The sequence below is a fragment of the Erpetoichthys calabaricus genome, chromosome 18, assembly GCF_900747795.2.
Source record: "Erpetoichthys calabaricus chromosome 18, fErpCal1.3, whole genome shotgun sequence".
In the NCBI taxonomy this organism is placed as follows: domain Eukaryota; kingdom Metazoa; phylum Chordata; class Cladistia; order Polypteriformes; family Polypteridae; genus Erpetoichthys; species Erpetoichthys calabaricus.
Genome location: NC_041411.2, coordinates 42387895 through 42403345, shown reverse-complemented (window position 1 = coordinate 42403345; position 15451 = coordinate 42387895). Strand labels below are relative to the sequence as shown.

At 38.0% G+C, this 15451-nt stretch overlaps 1 protein-coding gene across 3 annotated transcripts in view; it reads right to left on the bottom strand.

The window, feature by feature from the left end:
* ksr2 (kinase suppressor of ras 2) overlaps positions 1-15451 on the bottom strand; it is a 272560-nt gene that overhangs the window by 95099 nt on the left and 162010 nt on the right. For all 3 annotated transcript variants that reach the window (XM_028824801.2, XM_051921346.1, XM_028824800.2), the window contains exon 7: positions 9539-9622. In XM_028824801.2, coding sequence (XP_028680634.1) covers positions 9539-9622 — 84 coding nt within the window. The remainder of the gene's footprint in view (positions 1-9538; positions 9623-15451) is intronic.

The window sequence follows — 15451 nt, the reverse complement described above, 5'->3', positions numbered from 1 at the left end:
TCATCTGGAATACTGTGTGCAGTTTTGGTCTCCAGGATAGACAAAAGACATAGGGAAAGGCCAGAGAAGAGCGGTTAGGCTGATACTAGGTCTGCAGTGGATGAATTATGAGGAAAGATTAACAGAGCTGAGCTTTTTCAGTTTAACCAAAAGGAGTTTAAGAGGAGACATGATTGAAGTGTTTATAATTATGAAAGGATTTAGTGCAGTGGATCAAGAGTCTTACTTTAAAATGACTTCAACAAGAACAGGGGGACACAGTTTGAAACTTAAGGAAAATCTCACACAAACATTAGCAAGTCTTTCTTTACACAGGGAACCACAGACACATAGAATAATTTAACCAAGTAGTGCAGTAGACAGTAGGACTTTAGGGATTTTCAAAACTTGGCTTGATGTTATTTTGGAGGAATTAAGTACCTTTCTGAGCAAGCATAGGGCAAAAGGCAGGAAAAAATCCCTGGACAGGGAGCCAGCCCGTTACAGGGTGGGAAATGGGATGGGAAATGGGACATTTCAATTCAATTTTAAGATTTAGATTCCCCTGTCCTTCTTTGTCAACTGAATGTAGTTCAACATTAAAATTAATGAACAGATATTATTGAGTCACATTTGGAAATGCTTTGCATTATAGTGTGTTTAAACAAATGTGTCTTTATGTGTATGTAGTAAATACGAAGTAGAGTTTGTAATTACATTTTATCTCTCTGAGCGCTATACAAAATAAACTGAATTGATTTGGAGATAATGAACAGAAGTAAGCACAAACTGTGTCAGTCTGTGCCAGTGATGGTTTAACTCATCTCAAAATTGTTCATCACATAAATATTTCTTGACATCCATCTGCAGTCCCCCTCTCCACGCTCTTCACCATAATAAGCTGTGCTATACGTTGATACATGGAAAATAAGGTCGCAGATGAGGTGAAAATATCTGTGGTAATGGTGTGGATTTCAATTTGTTTTGAACAAGTTGTTTTGCTGTTCACTAGAGAAGACAGGGCTGTAACTTTTCTAACTTCTATGCATCATATGACAGGCCTTGAAACGCTCCAGATATTTTGCTGTATTTGTTTAACAAGACTCCTGGTCTACAGAGTATCTTCCATGGCTTTGGCCACCTTGTTCTTATTTGTAACTCATCTGTCCACACAAAGAAATCCAGTTTTGGTGTTTTCTTAAGATGCTCTTTGTTTTTTTTCCCTTATTCTTTTGGTATTTTGATTTTTTCAGATTTGCTGCATAAACAAATATTACATTTGTCTGACTAAATGCGCTTGGCCAAAATACCCATTATTTACTATGAAAAACTTTCAGGAAACAATCTGAAAACACTGGTGTGGACACAAAACTTTAAAAAATTATGGTGTTTTCAATGTTTTCTGTATTTGTGTTGACTGAGCCTAAATGTCTGGATCCCAACAACCAGTAATTCCTGAAATTAAGAAAAATTTTTGACAGCCTTAAGTGGCAGGTATAAAAGTCATGGGCTTACAGTATCTGCTAGTTTCCACCAAAATGACCACCACAACAGCAGTTACTAGTCACTTCCTGCTAATAACATCATGGGGTACAGTAATGACATCTAAATAGAACTAATTAAAAGGAAAATTAAATCCATGATCATACATTATTGTGCACACTGGTGTCTCTCTGGTTGTTGGCTGGCTCATAATTGTACTGGCGCAGGCATTAAATAAGCATACTGAATAGGCACAAGACCTAAAGTGTTAGCACAGCGACAGTTTGACATTTAAGCTTGGCAGTGACAGAATAAATATAAAAAATATTGCATTTTTTAGTGTCTCAACTATACTGCCGAATATTTATATCACATCTCATGTCAAATATGGTAAATTGTTCACAATCTAACAACAACATATTTAAAACTTTGAAATTATGTTGGAATGGCAAATGCAATATGTATGCCTCTTAAAAATGCCATTTGGTATAGGATTCGTAAAACTAGTGTTGATGTTTGTGATATCCATCTGTTGGAATGACAAATGCAATGCAAATGTCTCTGTTATAGGCCTTTGGTGTGGGATTTGTAAAAGCAGTGTTGATGTTTGTGATGCACCATCAATTAGAAAGATGAATGCAATGCATTTTATTACTACCAATGTTTGTGATAGATAGATAGATAGATAGATAGATAGATAGATAGATAGATAGATAGATAGATAGATAGATAGATAGATAGATAGATAGATAGATAGATAGATAGATAGATAGATAGATAGATAGATAGATAGATAGATAGATACTTTATTAATCCCAAGGGGAAATTCACATACTCCAGCAGCAGCATACTGATACCAAAAAAAAAAAAAAACAATATTAAATTAAAGAGTAATAAAAATGTAGGTAAAAACAGACAATAACTTTGAATAATGTTAACGTTTACCCCCCCGGGTGGAATTGAAGAGTCGCATAGTTTGGGGGAGGAACGATCTCCTCAGTCTGTCAGTGGAGCAGGACAGTGACAGCAGTCTGTCGCTGAAGCTGCTCCTCTGTCTGGAGATGATACTGTTCAGTGGATTCAGTGGATTCTCCATGTGAGTCATCAGTGATGTGCCATCTGGTAGGATGGCAGGGACATAGCAACCGGATGGGCACACAGAAAGATACAGAGACACTTATCCTTTTATTAAGGTAGATATTTCTCTGTCTTTTTTAAGGATAAGCATCGTGCAAGACAAAGCTGCTTACAGCGGGACAGAGTATAGTACTATAGTATCCATCCATTCTCTAAACCCTCTTATTCAGGGCAGGGGGCAGATGGAGCCTATCATAGCAAGCAATGGACGGAGACAGGAACAAAACCTGGCAGGTCGTCAGCAAGTTATAGAGTGAACACACACACACATATCAGGGGATAATTTGGCATCATCAATTTACTTACTCTGCATGTCTTTGGACTGTGGCAGAAAATCCACACCAACCAACATGCAAGTGCAACCAGCAAATTCCTTAGTACAAGGCAGCAGTTCTACCACTGAATCACTGCGTGGTACATTCATTGATTATTAGCATATTTACATTAACTGTGGCTTTTAAAAATTGAAGAAAAATACAGTTTACTCAAGTGTTGTGATGTGAGATTTTACATATAATTTGATGAATATTTTGTATGTCTTTATTTGATTTTTAGGCAAAGCAATGTAATTTAGTGTTACTTTGGTGAGAGGCATTCGTGTTTGCTCCCCCTTTTACGACTGAGCCACTTTACATTTTTATGACAGGATTTGGGGGAAGATGTGCCTTAAACCGGTTTGGTTAGTGTTTCTTTGCTTAATTCATTTCTACCCCGCAAGAAGGACTTAAAGACATATGGTCTTGGGGGTGGCAGGTTTTAAGATGTTCTATTTCCCCCATTGGTCTGAGGTATGGCTGCTTGGAATTGGCTTGTCTCAGAGGCCTTTAAGTACTACGATGCCCTATTGGCTGTAGGGGTTGGACAGAAAATCTATATATTTACTTGTTTAACCTCACACTCTCTCTCTTACTAACCAACATCTGAAAGAAGCATCTCTCTTGCTATCCTGTGATGAAGACCACACAATGAAGAGCACAGCTCAGCAGCCATTTTGAACAGACATGTGGCTGAAAACTGAGCACCAATGATGCCTTAACTAGAGACATTTAAGTAACCAGAAGTCTGTGTGCCACCTGAACTACATATCACCATTTAATCAGGTTGTATGGTTGCCAATATTCAAATATACTTTGCATTTTGTTATTATTTATGAATATTATCAATAATACATTGTTTAAACTGTAACTTAACTTCTGCTTGTCTTTTTACTACATCTAATTGCCTAAGGTAATAGATATAGAAGGGAAGGTGGGGATAAGTTATATACAATAGTACCTTATAAACAGTGGCAAGTCTGTGAGATTAGGCATTCTAAGGCTACATATTAATAATACAATAGGGGAAAGTAGAGCAATATATATATTACTCTACCAAGACAAACCACTCAAGACTTATTTCATTAACACCATTCTGCCCATGAATATGAGTGATTTCATTTTTATGTATATTTACAACAGTAGAACAATTGTGACAAGAACTGGCCATTCAACCTAACAAACTCATCCATCCTATTCCCCTAGATGTTCCAAAATGATATAAGCCAGGTTTTAAAGATTCCTAAAGTCCTGCTCTCCCCAATAGTTTATTCCATGTGCCTGTGGTTCTTTGCATGAAGAAAAACTTTCTAGTATTTGCACTAAATCTGCTCTTAACAAGTTTCCAACTGTATCCCTGTGTTCTTGCTGAACTCACTTTGAGTAACAGTCCCTAATTCCCTTCTGGATTTTATACCCTTCAATAATAGCTCTTCTTAATTTCCATTAGCTTAAACTGTAAAGGTTCAACTCCTTCTGTCTTTCCTAATAACTCATTCCCTGCAGTTCTGGAATCAGCCTAGTCAGTTTTCTCTGGACGCTTTCTAGCACTGCTATGTCCAAAGCTGAGCACGGTGCTCCACATAAGGCATCACCAGTGCGTTATGCAGCTTAAGCATAACCTCCTTTGACTTGAAGTCTGCGTATTATGCTCTATAACCTAAAATCCTATTAGTAACTTGTTAAAAAAAAATTTGTGACCATGCAGCCTTTTATGAGATACGAAAACTGGATACTTCCATTTTACTTTACAAATTTTAAGGTGTGCATGAGAGAACTCTGCAGTGGACTGTCTAGTCCAAAGTTGTTTCCTGACTCGTGCCCCTGCTGCATGCATAGGCTTTAGCTCCCCCATCCCAAATGTGACCAGAACTGGATTAGGCTTGTTTAAAAATAAAATGTCCTATTAATTTTCGTGCCATTTCATGCCAGCGGCAGTGCCAAAAGAACATTTGAAGTTGTACAAGCCATAACACCTGATTGCCCTACTGTATGTATAACTTGGCTAAACAGTACTGCTTCAAACTCCTGACAGTCAGCCATTGCCTGTATGGGGTGAAAATCAATGGTGAGAGGTCATTGGGCATTTTCTGTTTCATGCCATGAAGAGAGTTATATACCAGCCACAGGTTTCCAAAGCCTCTACCGGGGAGGCTAAAACCATCACACCTGCTTCGTGACTGAAATTCAGCTCGGCTTTAATCACCCACCATTCTGGAATTTTATTCAGATTCAAACCACAAATTAAGCAAGCCTTGAAAGAGTGTTTCAGTATCAATAACGTGTTTTTACTTCTTTTGCTGCGTTAGCTTTGACAGTGAAGAAGGACTATGCTGCTATGAAGTGGCTCCCTTCTCTGGGTTTATTCACAGCAGGGCAAATGTTGACATTAAGCTCGGGTTGTAATTAGCTTGCTAGTGTTATTAACAAATCCCTGAGGATTACAGCTAGCTGCAGTAATTATTATAATTATTCTACTCATGAAGCATCTCACATGTGCTTTATTAAAACAAGACTAAAGATTTTTCATACCTCATTTAATTCATTTTGTTTGCACTCGCCAAAGAGAACGGGAGATCAGTTGCCATGTCAAGAATATCACTCAGCTGATTAAAATTTTCTCAAATGAAGTGTTTCTCATGAAGTCTCTTCAGGAGAGGTGGCAGCTCATTGAATTGCATCCCACCAAAAGAAGCTTTATCAAGTGACTCCTGTTTACTACAATGGTTATGGTGGTGGCATCTTTTTTGAGCTGAAGGGACACCTCTGCAGTGGGCAGGATGAAGCATATATATATATATATACATACAAATTACAATGTCTGTCTGTTCCCTATACCAGTGTTTTTCAACCAGTTTGCCACCACACAGTGGTGTGCCGTGAGAGCTACCCAGGTATGCCGTGGAAATAATAGTGTAGCACATCTGGGTCTGAACCTGAGATGGACAACCTCCTTGGGTGTTCAAGACCTGTCTGAGGAGGATAGGACTACCTGGAGAAGCCAATGTAAAAGCAGCTCTGTGGTCACTGTGTTGCAGATGCAACACTTACAGCACTTCATTCTGCTAGTCTCCATCTGCCCTGGGTATGCGGTAACCAAAGATCCTCATAGTGCTGGTGGATAGTGGGCATATGAGTTGCATCTGAGGTAGAGAGGGGAAGGCAAAAGGACAAAGCAGCTGGGAGACATGTCCAAACTGCCCACTAAGTGCCGTGTCTATGAACACTGATCTCAGAGCTCATTTTTTTACTAACTTCTCTGGTAGTCCCACACCTGCTGGCAGTTGAGCAAGTGCATGAGATGTAACGTGTTTGTGGTTATTAAGACGGTGTGCCTTTGGATGTTTATGGTTACAAAAAGTGTGCCAGGAAACACTGTCCTATATAATTCTAAACCCTTTGACCAATCTGGCAAATTTTGCATAGTAGCTCTCTAGGACAACACGGACAAGACAGACTACTTTAGAACCCTAAATTTTGATCTTAGTGGTCCCAGTATGTTTTTTTTTACCCCTGCATATTATAGTTTGCATAATAGTGCCACCTGCTGGTTCAGAATGAATATTACAGTCCTACTCCCTTTGACCGATCTGGACCAAATTTTGCATAGTTGATCTCTAGAACTATACAGACAAGACAGAATACTTTTGAACACAAAATTTTGACCTTGGAGGCCATGGTGGGGATTTTTTCCCTGTGTCCTTCAGTTTGCACTCCAGTGCCACCTGCTGGCTCAGAGGATGTTAAACATCTGAACAGACTAGCAGACAAACTGACCAGAGCTTAACATTTAACTAATCTGGGCAACACCACCTGCTGCTTCTATCTACTGTAATAAAAATTGGAGTTGTTTAACTCCTTTGTTGGCTTTTCTTCATAATTTAAACACTACTAACTGCCCACCTTGAGCTAAATGGACAAGTAAGATATGACAGTGCTTCTGACGTCAACCCAGCAAGGAGTTACCACAAATCTGGAATCCAACTGTACCCAAAAAGATCAAATTCTCAACTCACCAGAGCAGAGACATTGACACAGAGGCCATGTGGATGACGGCTGGGACTGCTAGCAATAACAATTGAGTCACCATTTAAAAAAAACACAAACTTTTGCTTTCTTTTCTTAATCAATTCAAGTCTTGACAGCTGTTTCAGGTATAGAATTGGGGCTTTTTAGTGTTTGCATCAGTTGGAATGTTGGAGTCTGCAACTTTATATCTAATATTTAATTTAGTATACTTTTATGTCAGATTGACCAGTTTAGAAAGCTTATTAAACATAACGTGACAATTCACATAAACAGCTTAATTCGACTCAGGGAAATGAAGGAACAGAGCAGCATTAGGGCAGACAGGCATAGACCTTCAACATGTTAATTCTTCAAATTCACATACCCACACTGGACCAGTTTTGAGTAGACTAATTACCCTAACATGTACGGGATGTAAAAACCAAAGACACTAGGTACGTTATGCTGCAGTGGAAAAAGGGTATGGTTTAAAGGAACATTCCACCCATACATTATATATTTTTTAAATTTGTTACTCACCCTGTGTTTTGTGTAGTGATGGCCAAGTAAAATTGTTAATCTCATGTTTTCACCGAGAATGAAGATTACAATATTTCTGATAGAATAGAATGTCCACGAAGACCAACAACTAGACAACATTAAACAATGAAAAAACATTTGCCCAATGATAGCTCATTCACTGGCCACAATGTCGCTTTACATGCAACACTGCAGTGTGTGGTCTGACAAACTTGGACAACCAGAGACCACAAGTTAAAGAAAGACACATGAAAGCATTATCAGGTCGAAAATATGTGCATGAATGTCCAATGAACAGAATGTCACTTCACTGTTGTAATTATGTGCTTGCATAGAATTTCTTGGCTTCAATATATTTTTCTCATAAATTTCTTTAAACTTTTTTCATATTTCTGAATATAAAGATTTCACTTATTCAGGTATTGTTTGTACATAATTGCATTATGGCATGACTCATAACTCATTAAGTAATTTTGATTTTTTTTGTTATTGGTTGTGCTATTTTTTGCAAGGAAGCAACTGTGGGTTGGTAGGTAAAAGGAATTGAAGGTCACGTTGAGTGATGTCATTGGAGCGATGGTATTTAAGCCGGTTACTTGGTACATTTACTGTCCAAGTTTGATTACTACTTGTGCTATTTAAAATGTTTCAGGTTTCTAATTCATTGGTTATGAACTCATGGCTGTTTCTTGCTTTGGTTTCTGTTCACCTTTTGGATTTAGACATTTCTTGGGCTTTTTTTCCTGGTTTTCTACAACGCTCATTCATTAATTTTTTACTATTGTCTGCATCGTTTTTAAAATTTTTCTCCATGTTATGTAATTTTTCAACTAATTGCAGAAAACACACCACTGCAGTTCCTCATACAGCTGATGAAAAACCTGAAAATCCTGAACTTGTGGATTAGCGACCAATGAATGAGAGGAGAGTCTTCAATTCAGAAGCTCAATTCTGATTTAATATTCTCCCATTGTGCATGAGAGAATTTTCCAAAGTGATTTATTTAACAACATTTTAGCCAAAATACATGTTTTTAGATAGATAGATAGGGGGCGCTATCGCTCCCTTGAACCCACGGATCAGACGCCAGACACCAGATAAAAGTCCAATTATTAATTTTATTAGGACAATAATGTGCACCAAGCACCCTCCACTCCACAATACTCAATAATTAATCAATTCTCCACTCCCAGACGCGTTGCCACCCTTCCTCCCAACTCAGCTCAACCCTGGGATCTCCCACTGTCCTTTCTATAGTTCATGACCCGGAAGTGCTTCTGATCCCTCAGTCCATGTGATTATTCAGCACTTCCGGGTCAGATAAAAACTTCTCATTTTTCTTCAGCCCGGAATTACTTTATTTCTTCCGTCCTCATGACATGAAAGTACTTCCGGGCTATACGAATAGTACATGTCCTTGATCCTCCCTGCAGCGCCCTCCAGTGGCCCCCATGGTATCCAGCAGGGCTGTGAAGGAAAACTCCAAGGTCCATGATGCCCTGCTGGAATTTGGGGCATCTCCACACTGCAGGAAGGGCTCCACCTGGCGGCTTGGGGGTATTGGCCTGGATAAGCTGTTGGCCATAGTCCACAATAGATAGATAGATAGATAGATAGATAGATAGATAGATAGATAGATAGATAGATAGATAGATAGATAGATAGATAGATAGATTTAAATTTAGAATTATGAATGCATGCAAACTCCATAGACACTAAATAGCTTTGCTGTTGCTTAATGGAACTCTGAAAAAAAACATTTATCTTAATTTGCACAGGAGGTCTTAATATGGACTCCAAGCCAAACAAACTATTACATCACATACATAATAAACAGCTTTATCATGCCATCTATTGGATCAATTAGACATTGATAAATTCCACATGCTTTCATGAAATCTAAAGTTACTCCACCAATAAATAAATAAATAGAACCAGCATAGTTTAATAATCCAGAAGCTTCTACTGGTATGCAATCAAGTTCAAGAATCTTTTCAAAATTAAGCGTGTTATTTAGTGTTGTAATACGAAGTAAAATGAATAGCCATGTTTATGATAAAGCAAAAAGAGGAACCTACTTGCAGTTTTTACATTTCAATCCAAACAACATTCCTTTCCCACATACAGTGCATGTCTGGGACATCCAGTATTTTGTAGAAAATCTGAAAGAATGAAAAGAAAACAGATGTACATTAGATCAACAGCATCATCATCACTGTAGGCAGACTTTATTATTCTAAAAAAGTCTGTCTTTTTGTTTTTGAGCCCTGCACTCTTAAGCCAAGTAATATAACCACCGAGCAGGAGGGGGTGCTGTTACGTATCATGTCTCTTGTTTTGTACACAGTGCAGAGCCATCGCCAATTGTCAGTCTGGAGTTTTGTGCATTGTTCAATGAGGGAAACAAATGAATTTAAACAGTTTTAGCATAAAGCTGCAACATAACAAAATGTTTAAAAAGTGAATGGATGTGAATACTTCTGAATCCACTGTGTGAGTTCTCACAGTATAAGTATTTACAGTATACACCTGATCTCCTCAGACTAATTGATTGCCTTTTACTTAAAGCACATAAACCTCTTCTTTCTTTCCTTAACCAATCCTACAAATATACTCCGGCAACGGTGGATACTTCAGCTACTAGGCACATACAGTATACACATGATCTCCTCAGACTGATTGATTGCCTTTTATTCAAAACACATAAACCTTTCTCTTAACAGTGTGTAAAACAGAGTGCTAATATAAAATGTAGTGCCGAACTTGAAAAAAAAATGAGAGTCGTTCCTCATTATTATTGATCTGATTATATGATCCCTGATCAAAGCCATTAAAAAGCTGGCAATGGTTAAAATGGCAGACAGAGTGTTTTGACTGTTTTTATTATTATTTTATTTACAACTAGCAAAATACCCGCGCTTCGCAGCGGAGAAGTAGTCTGTTAAAGAGGTTATGTAAACATATATATATACATATACATATATACATATATATACATATCTACATATACACATATCTACATATACATATATATACACATATATACATATATATATATACTAGCAAAATACCCGCGCTTCGCAGCGGAGAAGTAGTGTGTTAAAGAGGTTATGAAAAAAAAAGGAAACATTTTAAAAATAACGTAACATGATTGTCAATGTAATTGTGTTGTCATTGTTATGAGTGTTGCTGTGTTTTATATATATAAAATACAGACACACACATATAAACATATATATACATATACATATATATATACATATCTACATATATATATATATATATATATATATACATATACACATCCACATATCAACATATATATATACACATATATACACACACACACGCTTTATGGGTGATGATTGTTTTACTCTTTTTATCTTTATTTTATTGTAGAATCAACTCCTATCTGCGCACAGCAGGGCAGCCGTGGGCGGATGCGTATGGTGTATTCACTCCATGTTATCGTGCATTGCGCTGTCAGTGGTATTTTGATAAAAGAATTTGAACAACATATAAGAAGCGTATAAATTATTAAACAGTAAAACATTAACATTTAAGAAGTAAAGTTACATTAAGTACTACTGCAGTGCCTTCGGGTATACCTCATTTTTTGTTTGCCCATTACATGCTTAAATGTATACATTTTTTGGTGCACCTACCCGAGAACACGCGACATATAACCGAGCGTGGGAGAAGCATGGATTTTAAACACGCGTTGAGTTCATCTGCTGGTCTCCCTCGTGGAATAACTGGTAATGTTTGACTAAAATCTACAGCGAGTAAAACGACATTACCTCCTATTTTTTTTTTTACGATCTCTGAGATCTTGCTTTTTCGGTTCAAGGCTTCATAAGCTCTTTTATGTTGTATGGTGTACTTATCCCAAACCATCATCTTTGAATGTTGCAAGACTTTCGCCTTGTATGTAGATCGCGGTAATTACATTCATTGCATTCCTAGTCTGAATCACAATCTGATTGTATGGGTGGTTACCTGGCACTGTAGGGTTGCCACCCGTCCTTTAAAATACGGAATCGTGCCGCGTTTGAGAATGAAATTGCGCTTTCTGTTTTGAATCAATACTGGACGGGATTTATCCCGTATTTTTTTTATCATTTTTTTTTTAAAGCAGCGTCTCATGCAAATCATCCCACACGCATTTTATGAAGATGCCTCCTTTCCTACTTTTGATTGGGTAATACTTGATGTCATCGTTAGTTTGATTGGTGTTTTTAACTGTCCAGTGAGGAGGGCGTGTCTTTTAAGTACAGTCTGCAAAGTGTTGTCAGTGAGATGTGGCGTCAGCGCCATAGTTGAAGCCCCTAACGTTGCGGTCAGCAAGTCGGCTAACATCCGCCAAGTGCCGTCTTTCAGTTGCGAGAAGCAGATCATAGAATGGTTGAAACTGTTGCCCCTAACGTTGCGCCACGGCGTGTGGTTCGTTTATACCTCGTGTCTTCTCATTAAACTTTTATCTCGCGAATATGTTATTGCAATCCGCAGCGGGAGCGTTTCTATAAACTTAATTTAAACTTACGTTTTACACCGTGCTTTGTTTCCCTTATGAACATGCTTGTATGCTTAACTCGCTCCGTTCTCAATTGTTTAATTAATTTTTTGCTCTTCGCTGTTTGCGGCTGTTCCTCCATTTCCCCCCTACTTCGTTCTTTTATCTCGCGAATATGTTATTGCAATCCTTAACGGGAGCGTTTCAATAAACTGATTGAAAATAGTTTTGCATTTACCTTTTTAGTAAAAGGCGAGCTTTTAAGCCTGAGAAATCACCCCGTAAATGCACACGTTTAATTGGACATGTGTTAATATGTATGGTTACACAGTATTAAAAGACAGTGAACAACGTCAGTTACCTTTCTTCCCGCGTTTGATAAAAGGTGAGCTTTTAAGCCTGAGAAATCACCCCGTAAATGCACACGTTTAATTGCACATGTGTTAATATGTATGCTTACACAGTATTAAAAGACAGTCAAAAATTAACGTCATTTACCTTCGTTCCCGCGTGTGACTCGTGCTGTAAATGTCTTCCTTGTTTTTAGTTCACGTGATTACGTAGGAGGCGTGATGATGCGATACGTGACTCCGCCTCCTCCATTACAGTGTATGGACAAAAAATATGTTCCAGTTATGACCATTACGCTTTGAATTTCGAAATGAAACCTGCCTAACTTTTGTAAGTAAGCTGTAAGGAATGAGCCTGCCAAATTTCAGCCTTCCACCTACACGGGAAGTTGGAGAATTAGTGATGAGTGAGTCAGTCAGTGAGTGAGTGAGTCAGTCAGTGAGGGCTTTGCCTTTTATTATTATAGATATATATATATATATATATATATATATATATATACATATACACATCCATATATATATATATATATATATATATATATATATATATATATATATATATACACACACATATCAACATATATATACACATACATGTACACACATACATACACACACACATACACATATATACATATACACATACATACATAGTGCGTTGTAACACGGGCTGTGATTGTTACATGGGAGGGAGACGACAAATCACAGCTTTCTGCTTTCTAATCGGGCCTGTGATTGGTGCTTTGACGGATGCCCAGATCCCACAGTATCTCCCCTTAGGAGAGGCGTTAGGCAAGTGTAATTGAATAGCGGTGCTGCAAGTTTAGCTTTACACCTGTTTTTAAGGCTTATTGACTGAAAGGGACTTTCATGAAAAAACTTAGGGCTTTGCTACAGGATACACCCTCCACAAGTTAAGGAAGTAAAAATAAAGGTATATATTTCTGTTTTATTTAAACCTTTTAAGTTTGTATGCGGGTGGCATGGTGGCGCAGTGAAAGGTGCCAGTTAGGAGACCCGGGTTCGCTTCCCTGCGTGGAGTTTGAATGTTCTCCCCGTGTCTGTCTGGGTTTCCTCCGGGTACTCCGGTTTCCTCCCACAGTCCAAAGACATGCAGGTTAGGTGCATTGGCGATTCTAAATTGTCTGTGGTGTGTGGGTGTGTGTGGGTGTGTGCGCCCTGCGGTGGGCTGGCACCTTGCCCGGGGTTTGTTTCCTGCCTTGTGCCCTGTGTTGGCAGGGATTGGCTCCTGTATTTAGGATATAGCGGGTTGGATAATGGATGGATGGACATTTGTATGCATAGCCCCATTTGCCCGTTTTCGGTTTTTTTCTTTCTTCAGTAATATTTCAGCAAACCCGGAGCTTGTCAGTTCAAATCCTGGTACTGACACCACTGTGTGACCCTGACGAAGTCACTTCACCTGCCTGTGCTGCAAAAAACAAAAGTAATGTAACAAATTGTACCTCAGATGTTGCAAGTTGCTGGAATAAAGGCATAAGTCAAATAGATAAATATGTATTATACACATAGGAACTATTCATTTATTTTCAGTTAAGTCATCTGCAGCAAACCTTTATAAATGAGGGTTTCTCCTTTTTAGATAGTGCAAACTGTTTCTTCTTCATTGAGGTTTTCTCTTGGAGAGCTTTTTTCATTTCATTGAAAATTAAAGCAGCAGCTGCCAAAATATGTAGCTTTCTTATTAATTTTTCAACATTGTGTAAAGTAACTTTATAAAGTAACATAAATGGTTTAAATACTGGTTATCCTTTTACACTAAAATATTACTAAAGAGATACAAAAAAAGTAAAATGCATATGTTGTTTTTCTTTAAGGAGATTAAATATTACTGAAGAAAGAAAAAAAAAAACTGAAACAGCCAAATGGGGCTATGCATACGAACTTAAAAGGTTTAAAAAAACCAGAAATATATACCTTTATTTTTACTTCCTTAACTTGTGGAGGGTGTATCCTGTAGCAAAGCCCTAACTTTTTTCGTGAAAGCCCGTTTCAGTCAATACGTCTTAAAATGAGGTGTAAAGATATTGACAATAAGCTACGCAAACCCACCAAGACATGCAACCATTTAAATCAAGGCGCGAGTCGAAAAACACCATCCCATACTATTAGTTAACAATTAATACATTTCTATATGTATTGTAAGCATACAATACAACTGATAATATGTTGCGCTTATTTATCTGGTGTACCGACATTTTTGTGCGTTTAACGGCTGAAATCTAACGTGGTTTGTGCCTTTCAGAATAAAAACAGTTTGCATTTACCTTTTTAATAAAAGGCGAGCTTTTAAGCCTGAGAAATCACCCCGTAAATGCACACGTTTAATTGCACATGTGTTAATATGTATGCTTACACAGTATTAAAAGACACTCAACAATTAACGTCATTTACCTTCATTCCCACGTTTGAGTCGTGCTGTAAATCTCTTCCTTGTTTTCAGTTCACGTGATTACGTAGGAGGCGTGATGACGCGATACGTGACTCCCCCTCCTCCATTACAGTATATGGACAAAAAAGAGGTTCCAGTTATGACCATTACGCGTAGAATTTCGAAATGAAACCTGCCTAACTTTTGTAAGTAAGCTGTAAGGAATGAGCCTGCCAAATTTCAGCCTTCCACCTACACGTGAAGTTGGACAATTAGTGATGAGTGAGTCAGTCAGTCAGTCAGTCAGTCAGTGAGTGAGTGAGTCAGTGAGGGCTTTGCCTTTTATTAGTATAGATATATATAAATATATACATATTACGATTGTTATAGTTCTCTTTGTATACCACGTTGTCAGTTCAGCACTCCGGTTGTAATATGACCAAGCTGTGCAAGCACACTCTTGAGAATGCAACGTATAGTTGTACAGGAGAAAAGCAATCTTGCCTCAAATCAATGGCAACCTTTTGTAGGTCTATGAGCTTAATTTAAACTTTAGGTTTACACGGTGCTTTGTTTCTGACGTGCTGCGTTCAGTCAGTTCACGTGAACCGCTCTCTTGTATGATGTTGCGATGTCCACGGCTTTATTTAATGTTAGCTAAGACCCGGCACTTAAAAGTTTCTCGCTACAGCAATTTTAACTCCGTTACAAAGTCATCCAAAGTCTCGTTTAT